The sequence below is a fragment of the Fistularia commersonii genome, chromosome 21, assembly GCF_037954325.1.
Source record: "Fistularia commersonii isolate RoL2024-O1a breed Wild chromosome 21, RoL_Fcom_v1.0, whole genome shotgun sequence".
NCBI lineage: Eukaryota > Metazoa > Chordata > Actinopteri > Syngnathiformes > Fistulariidae > Fistularia > Fistularia commersonii.
In genome coordinates, this window is record NC_141304.1 from 7,612,889 (window position 1) to 7,626,872 (window position 13,984).

General features: G+C 38.8%; 3 protein-coding genes across 4 annotated transcripts; 1 reads left to right on the top strand and 2 right to left on the bottom strand.

Annotated features, from left to right (window-relative positions):
- Nucleotides 1-194: 194 nt before the first annotated feature.
- On the bottom strand, nucleotides 195-7,068 carry mybl2b (MYB proto-oncogene like 2b). Its single transcript, XM_086168194.1, has 15 exons — nucleotides 6,825-7,068; nucleotides 6,300-6,396; nucleotides 5,851-5,922; nucleotides 5,673-5,765; nucleotides 4,894-5,114; nucleotides 4,672-4,801; nucleotides 4,434-4,493; nucleotides 4,164-4,352; nucleotides 3,463-3,729; nucleotides 3,042-3,184; nucleotides 2,861-2,960; nucleotides 2,676-2,786; nucleotides 2,036-2,149; nucleotides 1,834-1,959; nucleotides 195-1,396 (listed from the first exon to the last, which is right to left on the bottom strand). The coding sequence occupies exons 1-15, from the start codon at nucleotides 6,842-6,844 to the stop codon at nucleotides 1,268-1,270; spliced, it is 1,872 nt and encodes a 623-aa protein (XP_086024320.1). The 5' UTR covers nucleotides 6,845-7,068; the 3' UTR covers nucleotides 195-1,267.
- A 1,075-nt stretch (nucleotides 7,069-8,143) lies between these two features.
- Nucleotides 8,144-8,746, top strand: LOC147222190 (uncharacterized). The gene is made up of 2 exons (XM_086168939.1): nucleotides 8,144-8,168; nucleotides 8,256-8,746. Exons 1-2 carry the CDS (start codon nucleotides 8,144-8,146, stop codon nucleotides 8,744-8,746), a joined length of 516 nt encoding a protein of 171 aa, XP_086025065.1.
- A 682-nt stretch (nucleotides 8,747-9,428) lies between these two features.
- ift52 (intraflagellar transport 52 homolog (Chlamydomonas)) lies at nucleotides 9,429-13,841 on the bottom strand. 2 transcript variants are annotated; one of them, XM_086168419.1, is made up of 14 exons: nucleotides 13,758-13,841; nucleotides 13,331-13,469; nucleotides 13,140-13,227; nucleotides 12,474-12,603; nucleotides 12,310-12,385; nucleotides 12,127-12,198; nucleotides 11,154-11,280; nucleotides 10,968-11,051; nucleotides 10,807-10,875; nucleotides 10,567-10,721; nucleotides 10,408-10,495; nucleotides 9,934-10,042; nucleotides 9,714-9,859; nucleotides 9,429-9,643 (listed from the first exon to the last, which is right to left on the bottom strand). In XM_086168419.1, the coding sequence occupies exons 2-14, from the start codon at nucleotides 13,447-13,449 to the stop codon at nucleotides 9,602-9,604; spliced, it is 1,305 nt and encodes a 434-aa protein (XP_086024545.1). In that variant the 5' UTR covers nucleotides 13,450-13,469; nucleotides 13,758-13,841; the 3' UTR covers nucleotides 9,429-9,601. The 2 variants fall into 2 exon arrangements, with proteins under 2 accessions (XP_086024545.1, XP_086024544.1); XM_086168418.1 differs by having other exon boundaries at nucleotides 9,430-9,643; nucleotides 13,331-13,829.
- Between the last annotated feature and the right edge of the window lie 143 nt (nucleotides 13,842-13,984).

Genomic DNA, 13,984 nt, shown 5'->3' on the forward strand with positions numbered 1-13,984 from the left:
CTGGACTAGTAGACTCAAGGATAGTTTCATCTACAAGTCTTACAGGAAGCTCCCCCCCCCCCCCCCCCCCCCCCCCACACACACACACACACTGGAACAATGGACCTTGTTATCCTCCCTTGTTTACATATTTATAATAATTCTACTTCTGCACTATGAGTCTTCAAGTAGTGCAATTTCAACATATGGTAGAATTGACAATAACAATGACTTCAACTTTATTTTGCCTTTGATAGGAAACACCCATATACAGTCATGACAAAGCCACTGTTTATCATTGTATTGTATTTTAGAGTTGGTTTTGTGAACAAAATGTTGGGCACGGAGTAGTATTTCAAATTCTGAAAAGGAGTCATTCATACAAAAAGATATTACCTATTTGCATAGAGAAAGGAGTTAACAGACAATACTGCCATTAATAGACTAGCAGAATCCTTTTGGATTATACTTACAAAGTCACTGAACATCTTTCCAATCATGAACTTACACTTTTTCAGTGTAACAACTGCTCTATTCAAAAAGCAATTAGCATTGAGCTTACTGCTGTGATTTTATCTAAATTGTAAGCCAATGGTCGTGTGATGAAGTGAAAATAGATTCAGTGTTGTGTTACATTTAATCACACAACCTTTGCTAACAATTAAAATAACACTGAATATTTACAACATTGCCAATAATCTGTTCATGTCAACAATTTCACATTGATGTCATTCTTGCACAGGGGATCAAGTTGATATTGCATATAGTTTGACTCCTGTATTTATTAGGTATGTTAACATACATATATACATAAACACTCATTTTTAGCATGGATCTTGGCATCCTAAATGGAAAAGCCATCAATGTTTGAATTTACTCCACATTTAGTTTAAACAGCATGTTCTTAGATATGAGTATGCGACCTGAGCTGTATCTCTCTTTAAAATCTATTGAATTACAGTACGGTACATGCCAGTGCATGTAAAACCTTGAGCCGCAAATACTGATAGTTGTGATTTTCTTTTTTAATACATCTTTAACTGCTCTATTAAGAAACATCGATACAATGAAGTGTAATTAAGAACTTGTTTTTCAGACCTCCCTAATCTAAAAGCAACATTTCCTTTCCAATCATACTGGCTAAGCTTGATGATAGAGCTAAACCATAAAGTGTTTGATTTGTAATGGCTTGCTCAAACACTGATCTACTTCTACATGACAAGTACTTTCTCCTGCAAAAAACAACAAAAAAAAATAGTTTAAAACATTGGTGTGAGTACAAGACATCTCAGGACAAGACCAGAGCTCTGGTGGGAGCCTGAGACCTCAGCGAGCGAAGGTAGCGCCGGGCTTTCGCTGTCATTGTCAGTTGGTCTTTAGTCTGTCCACATACCACCATCTCCCATCCTCTTGACATCTAAAGTGAAAAAACACGGTAGAAAAGAGTCAATGTAGAACAGCTTTGAAATGCTGATTTTTTCGTTTTTAGGAACAAGTCATTTCCCACTTTGCTTCTGTCAGTTGTTTCGGTCAGCTGGATTTTTTATGCTATTTGGTGAAGATTTTGTCACGAAATTACCTTTAAATCTATTTCCTTTAATCGTTAGACAATTTGTAGCTGACACCCAGTCATTTTTTTTCCATGTCTGGCATGTTAGTCTTATTAACTGCATATTCTCAAAGTGACTAATTGCAAATGAACTAATTTTCCTTTATTTTGAAAGCCACAATTCAGTTTTTTGGCTGAAATTTTGAGGATTAACACCTTTATTTATTTGAAAGCAACTGAAATATTAAATTCTTAGCTTAGTTAATATGTCTCAAAGACAAAACAAAACCTTTTAGTGGATTTACCAGAGTTGGATGCATGCTGGGAAACAGGCCACCGTCACTCGGCCCCACAAGAAAGCCCTGGTCCAAAATATTCTCATGTGATTTACTGCAAAACGAGGAAGCCAGATGAACTGTCACTGGCTCTTCCTGGGAAAGAGAAAGGTGAAAGTGAAAATTATGTCCTTCAAAAAGCAACCAGCAGAACCACGGGTGCATTTTATACCTTCAAGCTGCGTTTGACTTCACTCTTGGATTTGCGTTTGGATGTAGAAGTCCCTTTGCAGTCCATAACATCCAGAGCCAGTGACTTGCGTACTTTCTTCATAGGAGGACGGTGCTAAAAAGACAGAAAGAAAAAGGTGAGAGTCTTCTTAATATCCTCAGTAAAACTGTTAATAAATCACAAGTTATTGCACAGAAGCCAAGAGTTGCTGAGTGACAGAAGAAGGGGCAAAGGATTTCACACTTTGTTGCAGATTTGTCACTGCCTGGTGGTCAACAACAAGACTGTTGTCCGTCGCACTCGCACCAAGATGATAACATGTGAGTGTCACTGCAAGTTCCTCAACAACCCTAAGTGGTTTTAGTGTCCAAAGCCATATTATTAGTTTGATACACCTAACTATTTAGTTTAAGAATATTCACAGTTACCGCAGAAAGTGAGGTCTGGACTTTCATAAAGCTGATTTAAAGAATTTAACATTTTATTCTGTGAAACAGCTCCTTCCATATGCAAGTAACAATAAAGGTGACATGCAAATTTCTGCATTAAATACAACTAAATCACATTTTATTATTTTGGCCTGGCTGCCAGTAATCCAGTCTATGTTTATTGTAGAATAATAAAATTGTGTCTGTGTTACCAGTGTTTTGCGTCTTTGCTCAGGCAAAGTGGAAAGTTCAGGCACCAAGTTGATCCCCACGTCTCTAAGGATCACTTCATTTATGTCGTCCTCAAGGTTTGGCGTCTGAGGCTGCAAGCAACATAGTAGAACACAGTTAGCACGGTGTTGTTATAACTACCTGTTGCTGGGGCTCTGACACTCACCAGTGGCTGCAAGGGGCCATACTTCTCCATGGCAGTCTTGAAAGGTGTCGGAGTCCTTGGAGTAATCAGTAGTTCAGACTTGTGGTTTGGTGTAACAAATCTGCAAGCAAACAAAATTTACACTGAGACCTGAATGTTACATTTATACAAACCTGTTGGACCAAAATGAGAGAAATCTTACACAGAGTTCTCCTTCTGAGTAAGTGGAGTTTTGTCTCGCTGCAGTGGTGTAGTAACAATGGCTTTCTGGCTGCACACTGGCGTTGATGTGAGTGATGGGTTCTCCAGGTCGTGACTGTCCTGCTTAGTCCACATGTTAAGAAACTGAGACAAAAGGGATCTGTCAGAACTCAATGTCTCTAACTCTTTCAAGTCCAAAATAAAATCTTGGTGAGTCCTGGATGAAGTGGATATAATTTTGCTATTTAAATTTAACTTTATGTGGTACTGACTGGGATATCTTGAATCATCTTAAGTAAATTCATTTTACATTATTCAAAGTAACAATCAGGCATAACTTAAAAATTCACTAAATTTAAGAATTTCTTTCCACAGGTGTAGCCCCACACACATTGCCACAATTTAGGAGTTTAAGTACACACCTGAGATGGAGAGAATGATAAAGTTTTGACTGGGGTGCTTTTCGGGGTCATGGAGCTGTTGGCGTCAGGAGACAAGTTGATGCGCCTGCGTCGGGTTAGTATGGAGGGTGGTGTGACACCACCGGGGGAAATGGGGATCAGCTCTCCTTTACTGCTTTTGCTCAGCTCCTGCAAGGCACTGCCCTCCAGTCTGAACTGATGGCGCTCTGGGCTGGGACTCTCCTCAGGTAGGTCGAAGGCTGCCAAGTTGCACCAGCCTTCTGGGTCCTTAAGATAAAAAATATATTTTACATTTTACCCAGCATACTGAGATCTTAAAGAAAACATTCTGGGGAAAATCCAGTCATTTAAAACATGTATTAGTTCGAATAAAAGCAAATCTGAAGCTAATTCTTTTGTGACTGTTGTTGCCTGTCAGGTCTACCCCTGTTGAAGAGCTGCCCTCCTGGAAGGACAAGTCACATATTTTCCAACTTTGAGCTTATCTTCCCAATCATGTTTCAATGTTTTCTTAGAGCAGAAAGTATAAGAACATGACAAACATCATAAAAGAACTTTTAGGCAGAGAGCTTCAGGCCAGTTTATGTATTTTCGTGCTGAAAGTATCTGCTTCCTAAAGGCAGGATTATATGTGACAATCTTAAAATTGAAGCAGCAGGTATCTTAACTACAATGTCTTGTCCAATTCTGTAGACCCTTACCCCATCCACCATGTCCAAGACCTCCTTCAGAGCTGGGCCAGTAGGGGACAGAAAGCCAGAGCTATCCACCACCCAGCTGGTGCCAATCATGTCTCCCATTGTGTCCACATCCATCTTGGGACTCAAATTGTCTGCAGACGGCTGGAAAGGACCCCCTTCGCTGATGTCTGAGATTGACTCTTCCTGCAGCTGTAAAAGAGATAAAGGAATACTTTGGGATCTAGTTTACAACCAGCTAATTTACAACCAGGTGAAATGATATTCACTTACTGATGAATTTGGGTGCTGCTCAGGGTCACTGTCAGTTCTATCTTGGGAGCAGCTGGGCATCTGTGAAATCACCAAACACAACTTTAAACAGTGTAATTTGATGCAATTGCTATTCTTTAGTTAGTATTGTCAATATTTTTAAATATGAAAATGTGCAATGTGATGCTTATAAATGCATCACAATATTGAGCCATAAAATATGTCTATAGTTGTTATAAGTGTTACAGAGGCAATTCACCTGCACATCTTTCACATGAGCCAGTAGCTCTTTAAGCTCTTTGGGAGTGAACTCCTCCCTGGTGTAGAAGCCCATCTCCAACTTGCGTTTAATGGTTGAGTTCCAGTGGTTTTTCACTGCATTGTCCGTCCTGGGAATAAACATGATCATATTGGGTTTATTTCTACATGCCCAAAGAGGCGGACATTTAAAATTCAACCTGGGGGATTGCAGTATGTTCACCTTCCAGGGAGCAGCTTTGCGATCTCAGCCCAGCGGTTTCCTAGCAGGCAATGGGCCTTGTAGATTATCAGGTCCTCCTCAGTCATCCACGATGACTTCTTCACGTCGGGGTTCAGGTGGTTGTGCCAGCGTTCTCTGCACTGTTTTCCCAGCCGGCCCTTCAAATGCTTGGCTACTGTTGCCCACTGCTTGTTGCCATAGCGGTTTACAAGTTCTATCAACTGAGGCGCATCAGGGAAATTGATAAAGAACTGGATTGCATCTTCTGATCATAAACACCTTGGTTAAATGGCCATCATTTATCAATCAAAAGTAAACTAGTGTGGATCTGAAAAAATACCATTATAAGCAGGGTGTTTGTATTGCTCAATAGACTCTTATAACTGCACTCTACAGGTCAAGCAAATCATTAACAACATCAATGTTATAGAAATCATTTAAGGTCTTATACTTTGTCAAATTTTGTGTTACACAATGGAATTAAACATTTAAATATCCTTTACCAGAGAAACATTCAGATCATTTGAGTAGAATTGGGGATCTCCAACCTCAATGCAAGATATGGGGGGGAAACCACCAAATGATATTCTATTTCCTTTCTGCCTTACTCTTATTTCTTGTTGTTTGTACGGCATTTTGATGGAAAGCTCTTCGTACATAAATGTATTGATAAAATAATAATTATTTGATATTTGTGTTCCCCCCATCGAAGGAGATATAAGTATCAGGATGCAGATGTTTTCATGGAAATTAACATGATCGCTAACAGTCAAACCTACCTTCTCATCTTCCTCTTTGGTCCAAGGGCCTTTTACCAGCTCTGGATCTAGGACCTTAAGCCAGCGGTGTTGACACTGATGTTCTGTGTGATTCTGAGTAAACAAAAAAGAGAAGAGTATGGAATAAAGAGAGAGAATATAAACATGGAAAATATTAGTAAAAGAGCATGTAACTCACCGGTATAAGGCCAGCGATGCATTTCCAATCATTTTGTCCTAGTTTTTGAACCAATGACTTGAGCTTGTCATCCTGGAGGCAAAAAACAGATATGTTCAGTCTCCAGGAGAGCCTACATGGAGAGCCTACATTCTGCATTAGCACCACTCTGTTCACTCCAAAGCACACACTGACAATGGGCAACACAGAAATACCTCCTATCACAGAGCCGCCAATCCATTGTAACACCTGAAAATTTAAGTCAGGGCAAGCTCACAAAATGTAAAAACAATTTAAAATAAGGGAAAAATCGCCTAAAATACCAAGTTAAGAAACACTGAATTTGTGCAAAGGCCTAAAATCCAACCTGTGTCTGTGATACCTGCGAGACTTCACTGTAAACTTTATTTTTGACTTATACGAGAGAAAACAACCGAGGACATTCAAGAGCAACATGTCTGGACAATCACCTCTTCCTGTGTCCACTTCACCTTCACTTTGCCACCGTCTTTCTGCTCCGCCACGTCGGAGTCGGTGTCCTGAACCATGGCCTCCTCTCCATCCTCACTGAGACACACACGAACACACAGAGCTGCTATTATCTCCAGCTGACACAGATCGAGCTGAACTATGAATCACAATGGGACGAGAAAAACACGATTGTCGGGTTTTGATCTCTATTTTAAGGAACCGAGCGTCAGTGGCTCATTCACTTCAACTCCCGCTTGAAGGAGCTGCGCTCGGCGATCGGTTACTCCGTTAATGAGAAACTAGCCGGGGAGTCCGTTGGGGTTAACTGAAACACAGTCCTGTCAGCCGTGCTGGTCCAGAAAAGGGTGGCATAACCGGGAGAACGTGGGGTTGTATATGTCCACGGGGACTGTTACCGTCATTCTACCGTTTAGCTCAAGTGTACCGACAAACTGTAATAACTTAATGTCAAAGAATAGCGTTTAGCATGGAGCTAAACCAGATATTGAAGATAAATATCTTACCCGCGCGGCCACCGGGACATTTCCCTCCGCTGTTGTTTACGCTTGCTGATTCGTACCGTCACCCGTGCACGTCATGTGAAAAAAAATCGCCGTTATTTGTTTGAAATATGTATGTTTGCTGCCGTTAAGATTCGGGGAGCGGTGCCGTTGGTGGCTCGTCGCCGTTGAGCCGAACGTTAAAAAAGTATGATCCCGAACCAGCTGTAGCGGCGCGCCCGCTTCTCCGCGCTCTTCAGTTTCTATCTCGCGCCCTTGCTCGGCGTTGAGAATAGGTAGTGACGTAGATGCGCACAATACCTGCGCAGTTTGCCTCTAAAACTTCCGGTTGACCCTACACGATAAATGAATGCCTGTCAGTGTCTCCCAAAGTTTGTGTTAGAGTCCCGAAGAGGTCTCAAAGCGAAATCATGAAAATAAATAGATGTTTTTACATCGTATGAAAAACTGCATAGTCTAGTCGTAACTGTTTCAAAAGTCAATAAATATCCTGTAAGCTCAAAAGACGCAAGATGCAACCTAAATTTCATCAGGACAAAACTTGATCAAGAAATATGATCAAGACATATTGAACTGCTCAAAAAGATAACCATTAAAATCGGGGACAAATCACATGGTTGGGCGAATCAGTGCCCCAAATTTTCAGCTTCAAAAGGTCAGAAGATTGTTTCAACTTTTTTTCTTGTATCGAGCCATACCAAAACATCTAATTCGTAGGTTTGACGGTTAATGTGTCAAGTGTCTCAGGGTTTGGCTAACATTAAATTCTTATCATGAATTCATCTGCTGATTGTTTTTTTTTTTTCATTAATTATTAATTTGTTCGGATTAAAGAATGTCAAAAATGGCACTTACTATGTTGCAAAATCCAGAAAAACTTCTTTTGCATTGGCAACACCAGCAACAAGTTTAGACTACTGACACTAGAAAACACCCACGTTTTAAAAGATACTTAAAGTTGTCCCTAGTTATTATTTAAAGTGAAACATCAACTATCAAAAAGCAAATAATGAATTTGATTATTGGGTATTTTTTATAAAATTAAATAATTGATTGCATGCATTGATATCATCTAGCATAACAGATATTGATATAAATGGTACTTTGGTGTTATTCAGAACGAGATAGAAAACATCACATCTATATCTGGGGACAAAAATAGGGCAGAAATATACATTTCAAAATGAAACTGATTTGTGAACCATTTGTGGTCACTGATCCACCCCCTGATCACATGCTCTGCATCAAACTGGCCAATTAGCAAGAATCAGGTGTTTAAAACCCACCTGAGTTCAGTTGAGCTTCACTGGCATGTGAGAATAATGGAGAGATTGTGTGTCATTACAGGTGAGAAACGAATTTGTTTTGCTGAGTAATTTGTGTTGAGCTTACAATTGAATTATCTAAAGCTATGTGGTCTACTTTACCTCCTAGATTCAAATAGCTTTGAGTATTTATCACCGTCAGAGCTTGACAAGAAGTTTTTTGGGGAGCAGAGTTTGCTATCTTCCTTATCACTGGAGCAACTTTCCACATCAAGAACCTCCAATGACAATGTAGCTGATGGATCTGAGGCCAAGCTGTCCCTCTTGGCTTCTCTTTGTGCATCTTCAGACCCTATATCTCCATTACAGGTGTCTTCACTAACTGGTGTCCATGTCCCAGAGAATGATCATTTCAACCTGGCTTTGCCATTACAGACCAAGTCATCTACTCCCTACATCCAACTCCAAAAGCAGACACGGGCTGTTACTTCGGATCATTCCTACAGTGAACTCCCGGCTGCTCAGATGTCGTGGGATGTGTCTCTGATTAAATCAGACAGCAACAGTCCTCGACTCAGCATGGACTCAAGCAATCTTGTTCCTGCGTGGAGTCCGAAACCCCCTTCTGCTAAACACTCCAGGCCTGAAAATTCCCCCTGAAAACCTCACCATGGAGAAGTCTTTAGTAGTTGAAGTGGGTTTTAAAGCAAAAGTGTAGTCCCTTTTAATTCACCACATTTGATTTACTGTGTTCTTGCAGAATCCATGTTTTCACTCGATTACATGTCAAGTGTGAGAATTCTTAAGAGGGCTTGTCTTAAATGTATGAAAGCACCAAAATTTAAATAAAACTAACTTTTGTAAAAATGAGTACATCTTATCTACAATATGGGTACAGAAAGTAATTATCTGATCACGAAGGTGAAAGTCAAGTTCAAATATTGACCAGGTTGGGGGGAAATCCTATGCACAGTGTACGTAATGGCAGATGGATCACTTGGTGTGTGTGTGTGTATGTGGAACCTTTGCCTATAAACTTAAACATCCTGGCCAGGTTAGCAACTCATCATGCTCAACTGTAGCTGTTAAAATTCCATCAGGTGCTACATATCATTGTGACTAAGGTCTATGTGAATTTTCAATTCATATCATTGGCCATTACGAAAATCAAATATAAACTTGGAATTTGTCTAGCCACCACTATAAATGAAAACAAGTCCATTAGCAAAGCATGCATGTTTTTTTTCCTAAAGTGATGATACGGTCTGTCAGGTTAATCTGATAAAATGTTACATCAATTAATCACTCAAACATTTTTTTTTTCTAAATATAGTGTTTTTATTGTCACAAAGTTTGCTACCTCTTTTACCCCCCCCCCCTCCTTTTTCGGTTAAAAAAGCCTCTGTCAGAGGCACAAATGACACTCCCCCTCCTTGAAAGGAACACAACTGCTGTAGAAACTAAGCATCAGACAAAGTATATACAGGTACATCCTCAGATGAGCGGTGCATCCATTCACAATGGCATGAAAGGGGCTTCTGTGTTGATCTCATGTTCCTGCAAGAGAATTTATTATTTTGATGACACCTTTCATGTCTAAAAAGTATTGAGTGTTGAGTGCTCTCACCTGATTTAGCTTTTTGAATTCTACAACCTGGACGAAAACATGTTCCAAAATGTGCTTTGCATCCCTCTGATCCTTATCCAATTTGGGTGTTATCCCTAGGATCTCCCCACATTTCCGTACATAGAATTCCAGATCATCGTCTGTACCTGAAAGCAGAACCAATTAAAAGATTAAATGATTGTAATTCATAAAACCTTGACAAGTTGAGTCCAGAACTTACATTTATTGGTGAGTTGTGCTAGACGCACTTTCTCTGAAGAGAATGTTTCATCAAGGTCGAACAGGTCCAACATGGGTGGAGGCAAATCACTTAGGGCAGGTGGAAACACCTAACAGAAGGAAATGTTTGCGTCATGGTTCACCTAAAAAATTCTTTAGAAACAAGTTCTAGGGCTGTGTAAGATGTGTAAAATCAATTTTTTTTTTCAAATGTAAGATTAATTTTAACAGGAAAAATCCAGAGCCCAATTATTGTAAAAATTCCTGAAAGTACCATCAAGATCTACATAAATTAGTTCATAAACATTGGCAAAGACAAATAACTAAGATTTCTTAAATTTCTAATCATTATAATATTTAAAGGTAAGATCAGCAAAGTTGTCCTAACGCTGTGTTAATGAATGTGTTATTTTATTTAAATACAAAAATGGAATTACAGACATGTCGTATGATAGTTAGCAGAGGAGCAACTCACAGCAGGCTGAAGCTGAGGCAGAGGGGTCTCAAACTGCGGTGTAATGAGCTGCAGTGGCTCACCCTTCACGTTCAGCTGCTTGTAAGCACTGAAGAAAACATGTCATTGTTTAACCTTGAGGACAAACAATAGATTCCCGAGTGTATATCACATTCTCACCTAATGACTTGGGGTAAGGTGTCAGTCGACAAACTGAACAAAGAAAAATCGGAGAGGGAGGTGAAATCCCTTGGGTTTTCGTCACCCTCTTGCAAACACACTCTCAGTTGTTCTGACAAACAACCGGAGTCTGGCAACATGGTGTAATCTGTGATCTAGATGACCAAGGGGACAAATTGGTTGTACGCCAACTAAATAAACAACAATGATGCCTTTGTCACAGGGAGTGGTTATCCTCACCTCTGGATCTTCTGCATCAATCTGGTTGAGCTGAATATTATCAGTCATGAGCCACTGAAGCACAACATCCTGTAATGGAAAATATGAAGACAAAAATGACTACAAATATTTATTGGAGAGGACAATGTACTTTTTACACATCTTTCATTGTGACTACTTGCCATAATTATACTATTCTCCTCTTTGTCTATGTAATGGTCACTGAACATGTGGCAGGAGCCCAGGACCACCAGTTTGCCCGCTTCCTAAGGAAATACATCACAAATATTTCAGCATCACATTAGAAGGACACATGCTCAACTAGTACATGTCCAGGGACCAAGTAGATGTATGATATAAGTTCTGACCTTTCCTTTATAGAAAGCCAGGACAGGCCTGTTGAGGGGGAAGCACACCGAGCCAGTGGAAAGAACAGCCACAGCTGGCTTCATCACACTCAGTGTGGCACCATATGGGTACACAAATGTGAGAGCTCTATATAAACAAGGTGCAGAAATCAAAAAGTTGATTGATTGCATAGTGCTATGATATGAAGTCAAGAATATATAGCTTTTTATACACATAATAAATCCTCAAAACAACTAAAATCCTCTGATAGCTACAGTGTATAAGCTAATATCCTTTTTAGAGGTATATCGGCATAAACAATTGACACAATGATCATTTTCAACATCAATATTTTAATAGTGAAAGATGATTACTCTGTTGAATCTATATTTGCAGAGGGCACCTGCTGTACAACATTATTTAAATGTTTGCATTTACATGAATGTATGTTGGGATCTTAATGTTAGACCATCTATAGTGACAATGTTTTACTGACTGAAGTTTTTTTTCCGTTAGTATTCATACTTTTCAAAAGCTACGTATACCAAAATTAAAAAAAATAATACCACACAGACATTTTTACGTACTGTGATGTTTATATTTTGGAACTTTTATGATACTACTATCTGATTCAGATTTCGAACAAAAATGTTTACCCAGTTTATTCCAAGATCATAGTATTGACTTTGAGAAGCACCTTAGTGACATTAAAACTGATCTTAAATTTACATTAAGTGCAACTTCTTTTACTCTATTCAAAGGTATCATGTTAGAATTAATGATTGTAAGCTGTTTATACCTTAATTTGTTAATCCTATTTATCAGCTTATTGTATCAACTGTATATAGAAATAACAGTAGAAAATGAATTTAGATAAAACATACTGACACTGAAATACTAATAAAAGGTTTCCTTTACACAGATAATTGGACAAGTGACAGTGTAGCAACTTTCATCTTGAGCATGTTAGATGTCTTGCACTTGGATACCTACTGCGCATCATTTCCAACATTTTCATCTTCAGTTATTCCTGTGATCACTTTGCCTGCAGCACGGCTGATCTCTCTAAGAAAGAAGAAAGCAGAATATATCAACTTTGATCAGTTAATTGATTTGTTATCTGTTATGATATCAATACATATATTTGAGCAAATTATATTTTGAAATATGGCAAACCTGTTTAAAACACCATTGGAAACAAGTGCTTCCTTCGGATGGAAGTACTTGTAATACATATTCCTTACAACTGCATCTGTAATATCAATGCAAAGAGAGGAAAAACATAATTCGACAAAAAAGTCGAAGTAATATTTGAAATTCAATATTAATATGATATGCACCATTGTTGACCATGATTCCGTATTCTTCCAGAAGAAAGTTGATGTTTGTGTAATATTTTACTTCTCCTCCTTCACCAAGCATTACAAGGACATTTCCTCCACCATCTAAGTAGTGCTTAAGCGCTTCCAGCTAAGATTGAGAGGGACAAAAAAGTAAAACTTGAATTCATTTTCAACATTCAAATTAATGTTAGTGTTGGTAGCATTAAATGTGTTTAACATGGTTTTGGACTCAATTGTGTATATGACAAGTGCCATCTGTGATAGGATTTCACATTAGAATATTTTTCAGAACTGAACTGTCAGCAACTGACACTGTCTAGTAAATATTCCCTTTTCAATTCTTAACCAATCGAGTTTCTTCTACTATCTCGTTTTCCTAACTGAATTCGAATTCAGTGATTTAAAAAAAATCATGCAACGTGACACTAATAAACTAGAGAGAGAAAAAAATAGGCTGACCAGAAATTAACAGGATTAGCAAGAAATTACCTGGATCTTTAAATTAAGAAGAAATGTAAAGGGGATTACTTAAACATGCAGCAAGAAATAGGCTACAACAGGTTTAAATAGATATAGATTACCAAATATAAATAACATAAATATAAGTTATTAAAAAGATTCTTAATGTGATGAGACATAATGATCAGTGTTTTGATATATCACCTCTGCCAATGTGAACTTCTCCCTTGGGCCTGCTGTTATCCACAACTTGATACCCTTCAGCCTTTCCAGAGTCAGTTCTTCTTTCATACTGGAAGAAAGCGTTTATTTTTGTTTTTGTTCATTTTTTTTTTTATTGTGGATTGCCTTTATAAATCTGCTTAGTACGTCCAGAAAATAACAGCTTAGCTTACCTCTGAATTCTCCACTGGGATCTCAAGCGCTTCTGCATGGATTTGTATCCAGTATTTGTGGTGAACAGCTCTCTTTTCGAGGCACTGAATGCCACAGTATTGTGCTGTTCCTTCTCCATGTTTTTAAATTCTATATACGCTACGTTTTAAAAAAAATTGGTTATTATATTTATCTATTCGCTTAGAAATGGAACTAACTCCATTCCATGGCATAATTACAACGTTTCGTCGTATTGTACCACATTAGAAAATAGTATGTTTTAAGAATTTTTCAGTAAGCGCTTGTTAGCAAACAAAGGGAAAGAACTACGTCAACGTTAGCTCACGTCGCCGTTAGCCGCATAGCTAGTTACATCGGTTCAATTCATGCGATCAGTTCTCAATAACTGACCCCAAAGCGGTAAGTATTGTTAGCAGAAATATCTACCTGTGAGGTAGCTGTATCGAACATGACAAGTTAGCGGTGTCTAGACTCCCGATGTTCCAAGATGCTAGCAGAGATGCATTGTGGGAGAATGTGGTAACTAATGACGCTACACACATAGCAACGCCCAACGAACATCTGCCCACCTCCTCAGCACTAGACAGGTGTTGGAAGGCGTGTGATGGTCGGTCATTTTGCTGAAATGCATCTGATATTAGCGATGAACGCTC

Coding starts and splice junctions, on each gene's coding strand:
- ift52 (XM_086168419.1), bottom strand. CDS start 13,449: ATGGAGAAGGAACAGCACAATACTGTGGCATTCAGTGCCTCGAAAAGA. Junction 12,604..13,139: donor AGAAGTTCACATTGGCAGAG/GTGATATATCAA, acceptor TCTCAATCTTAG/CTGGAAGCGCTTAAGCACTA. Junction 9,644..9,713: donor AATTCAAAAAGCTAAATCAG/GTGAGAGCACTC, acceptor ATTCTCTTGCAG/GAACATGAGATCAACACAGA.
- mybl2b (XM_086168194.1), bottom strand. CDS start 6,844: ATGTCCCGGTGGCCGCGCGG. Junction 5,115..5,672: donor CCAAAGAGGAAGATGAGAAG/GTAGGTTTGACT, acceptor GATGCGCCTCAG/TTGATAGAACTTGTAAACCG. Junction 3,185..3,462: donor TATCATTCTCTCCATCTCAG/GTGTGTACTTAA, acceptor CTTTTGTCTCAG/TTTCTTAACATGTGGACTAA.
- LOC147222190 (XM_086168939.1), top strand. CDS start 8,144: ATGGAGAGATTGTGTGTCATTACAG. Junction 8,169..8,255: donor GAGATTGTGTGTCATTACAG/GTGAGAAACGAA, acceptor TTTACCTCCTAG/ATTCAAATAGCTTTGAGTAT.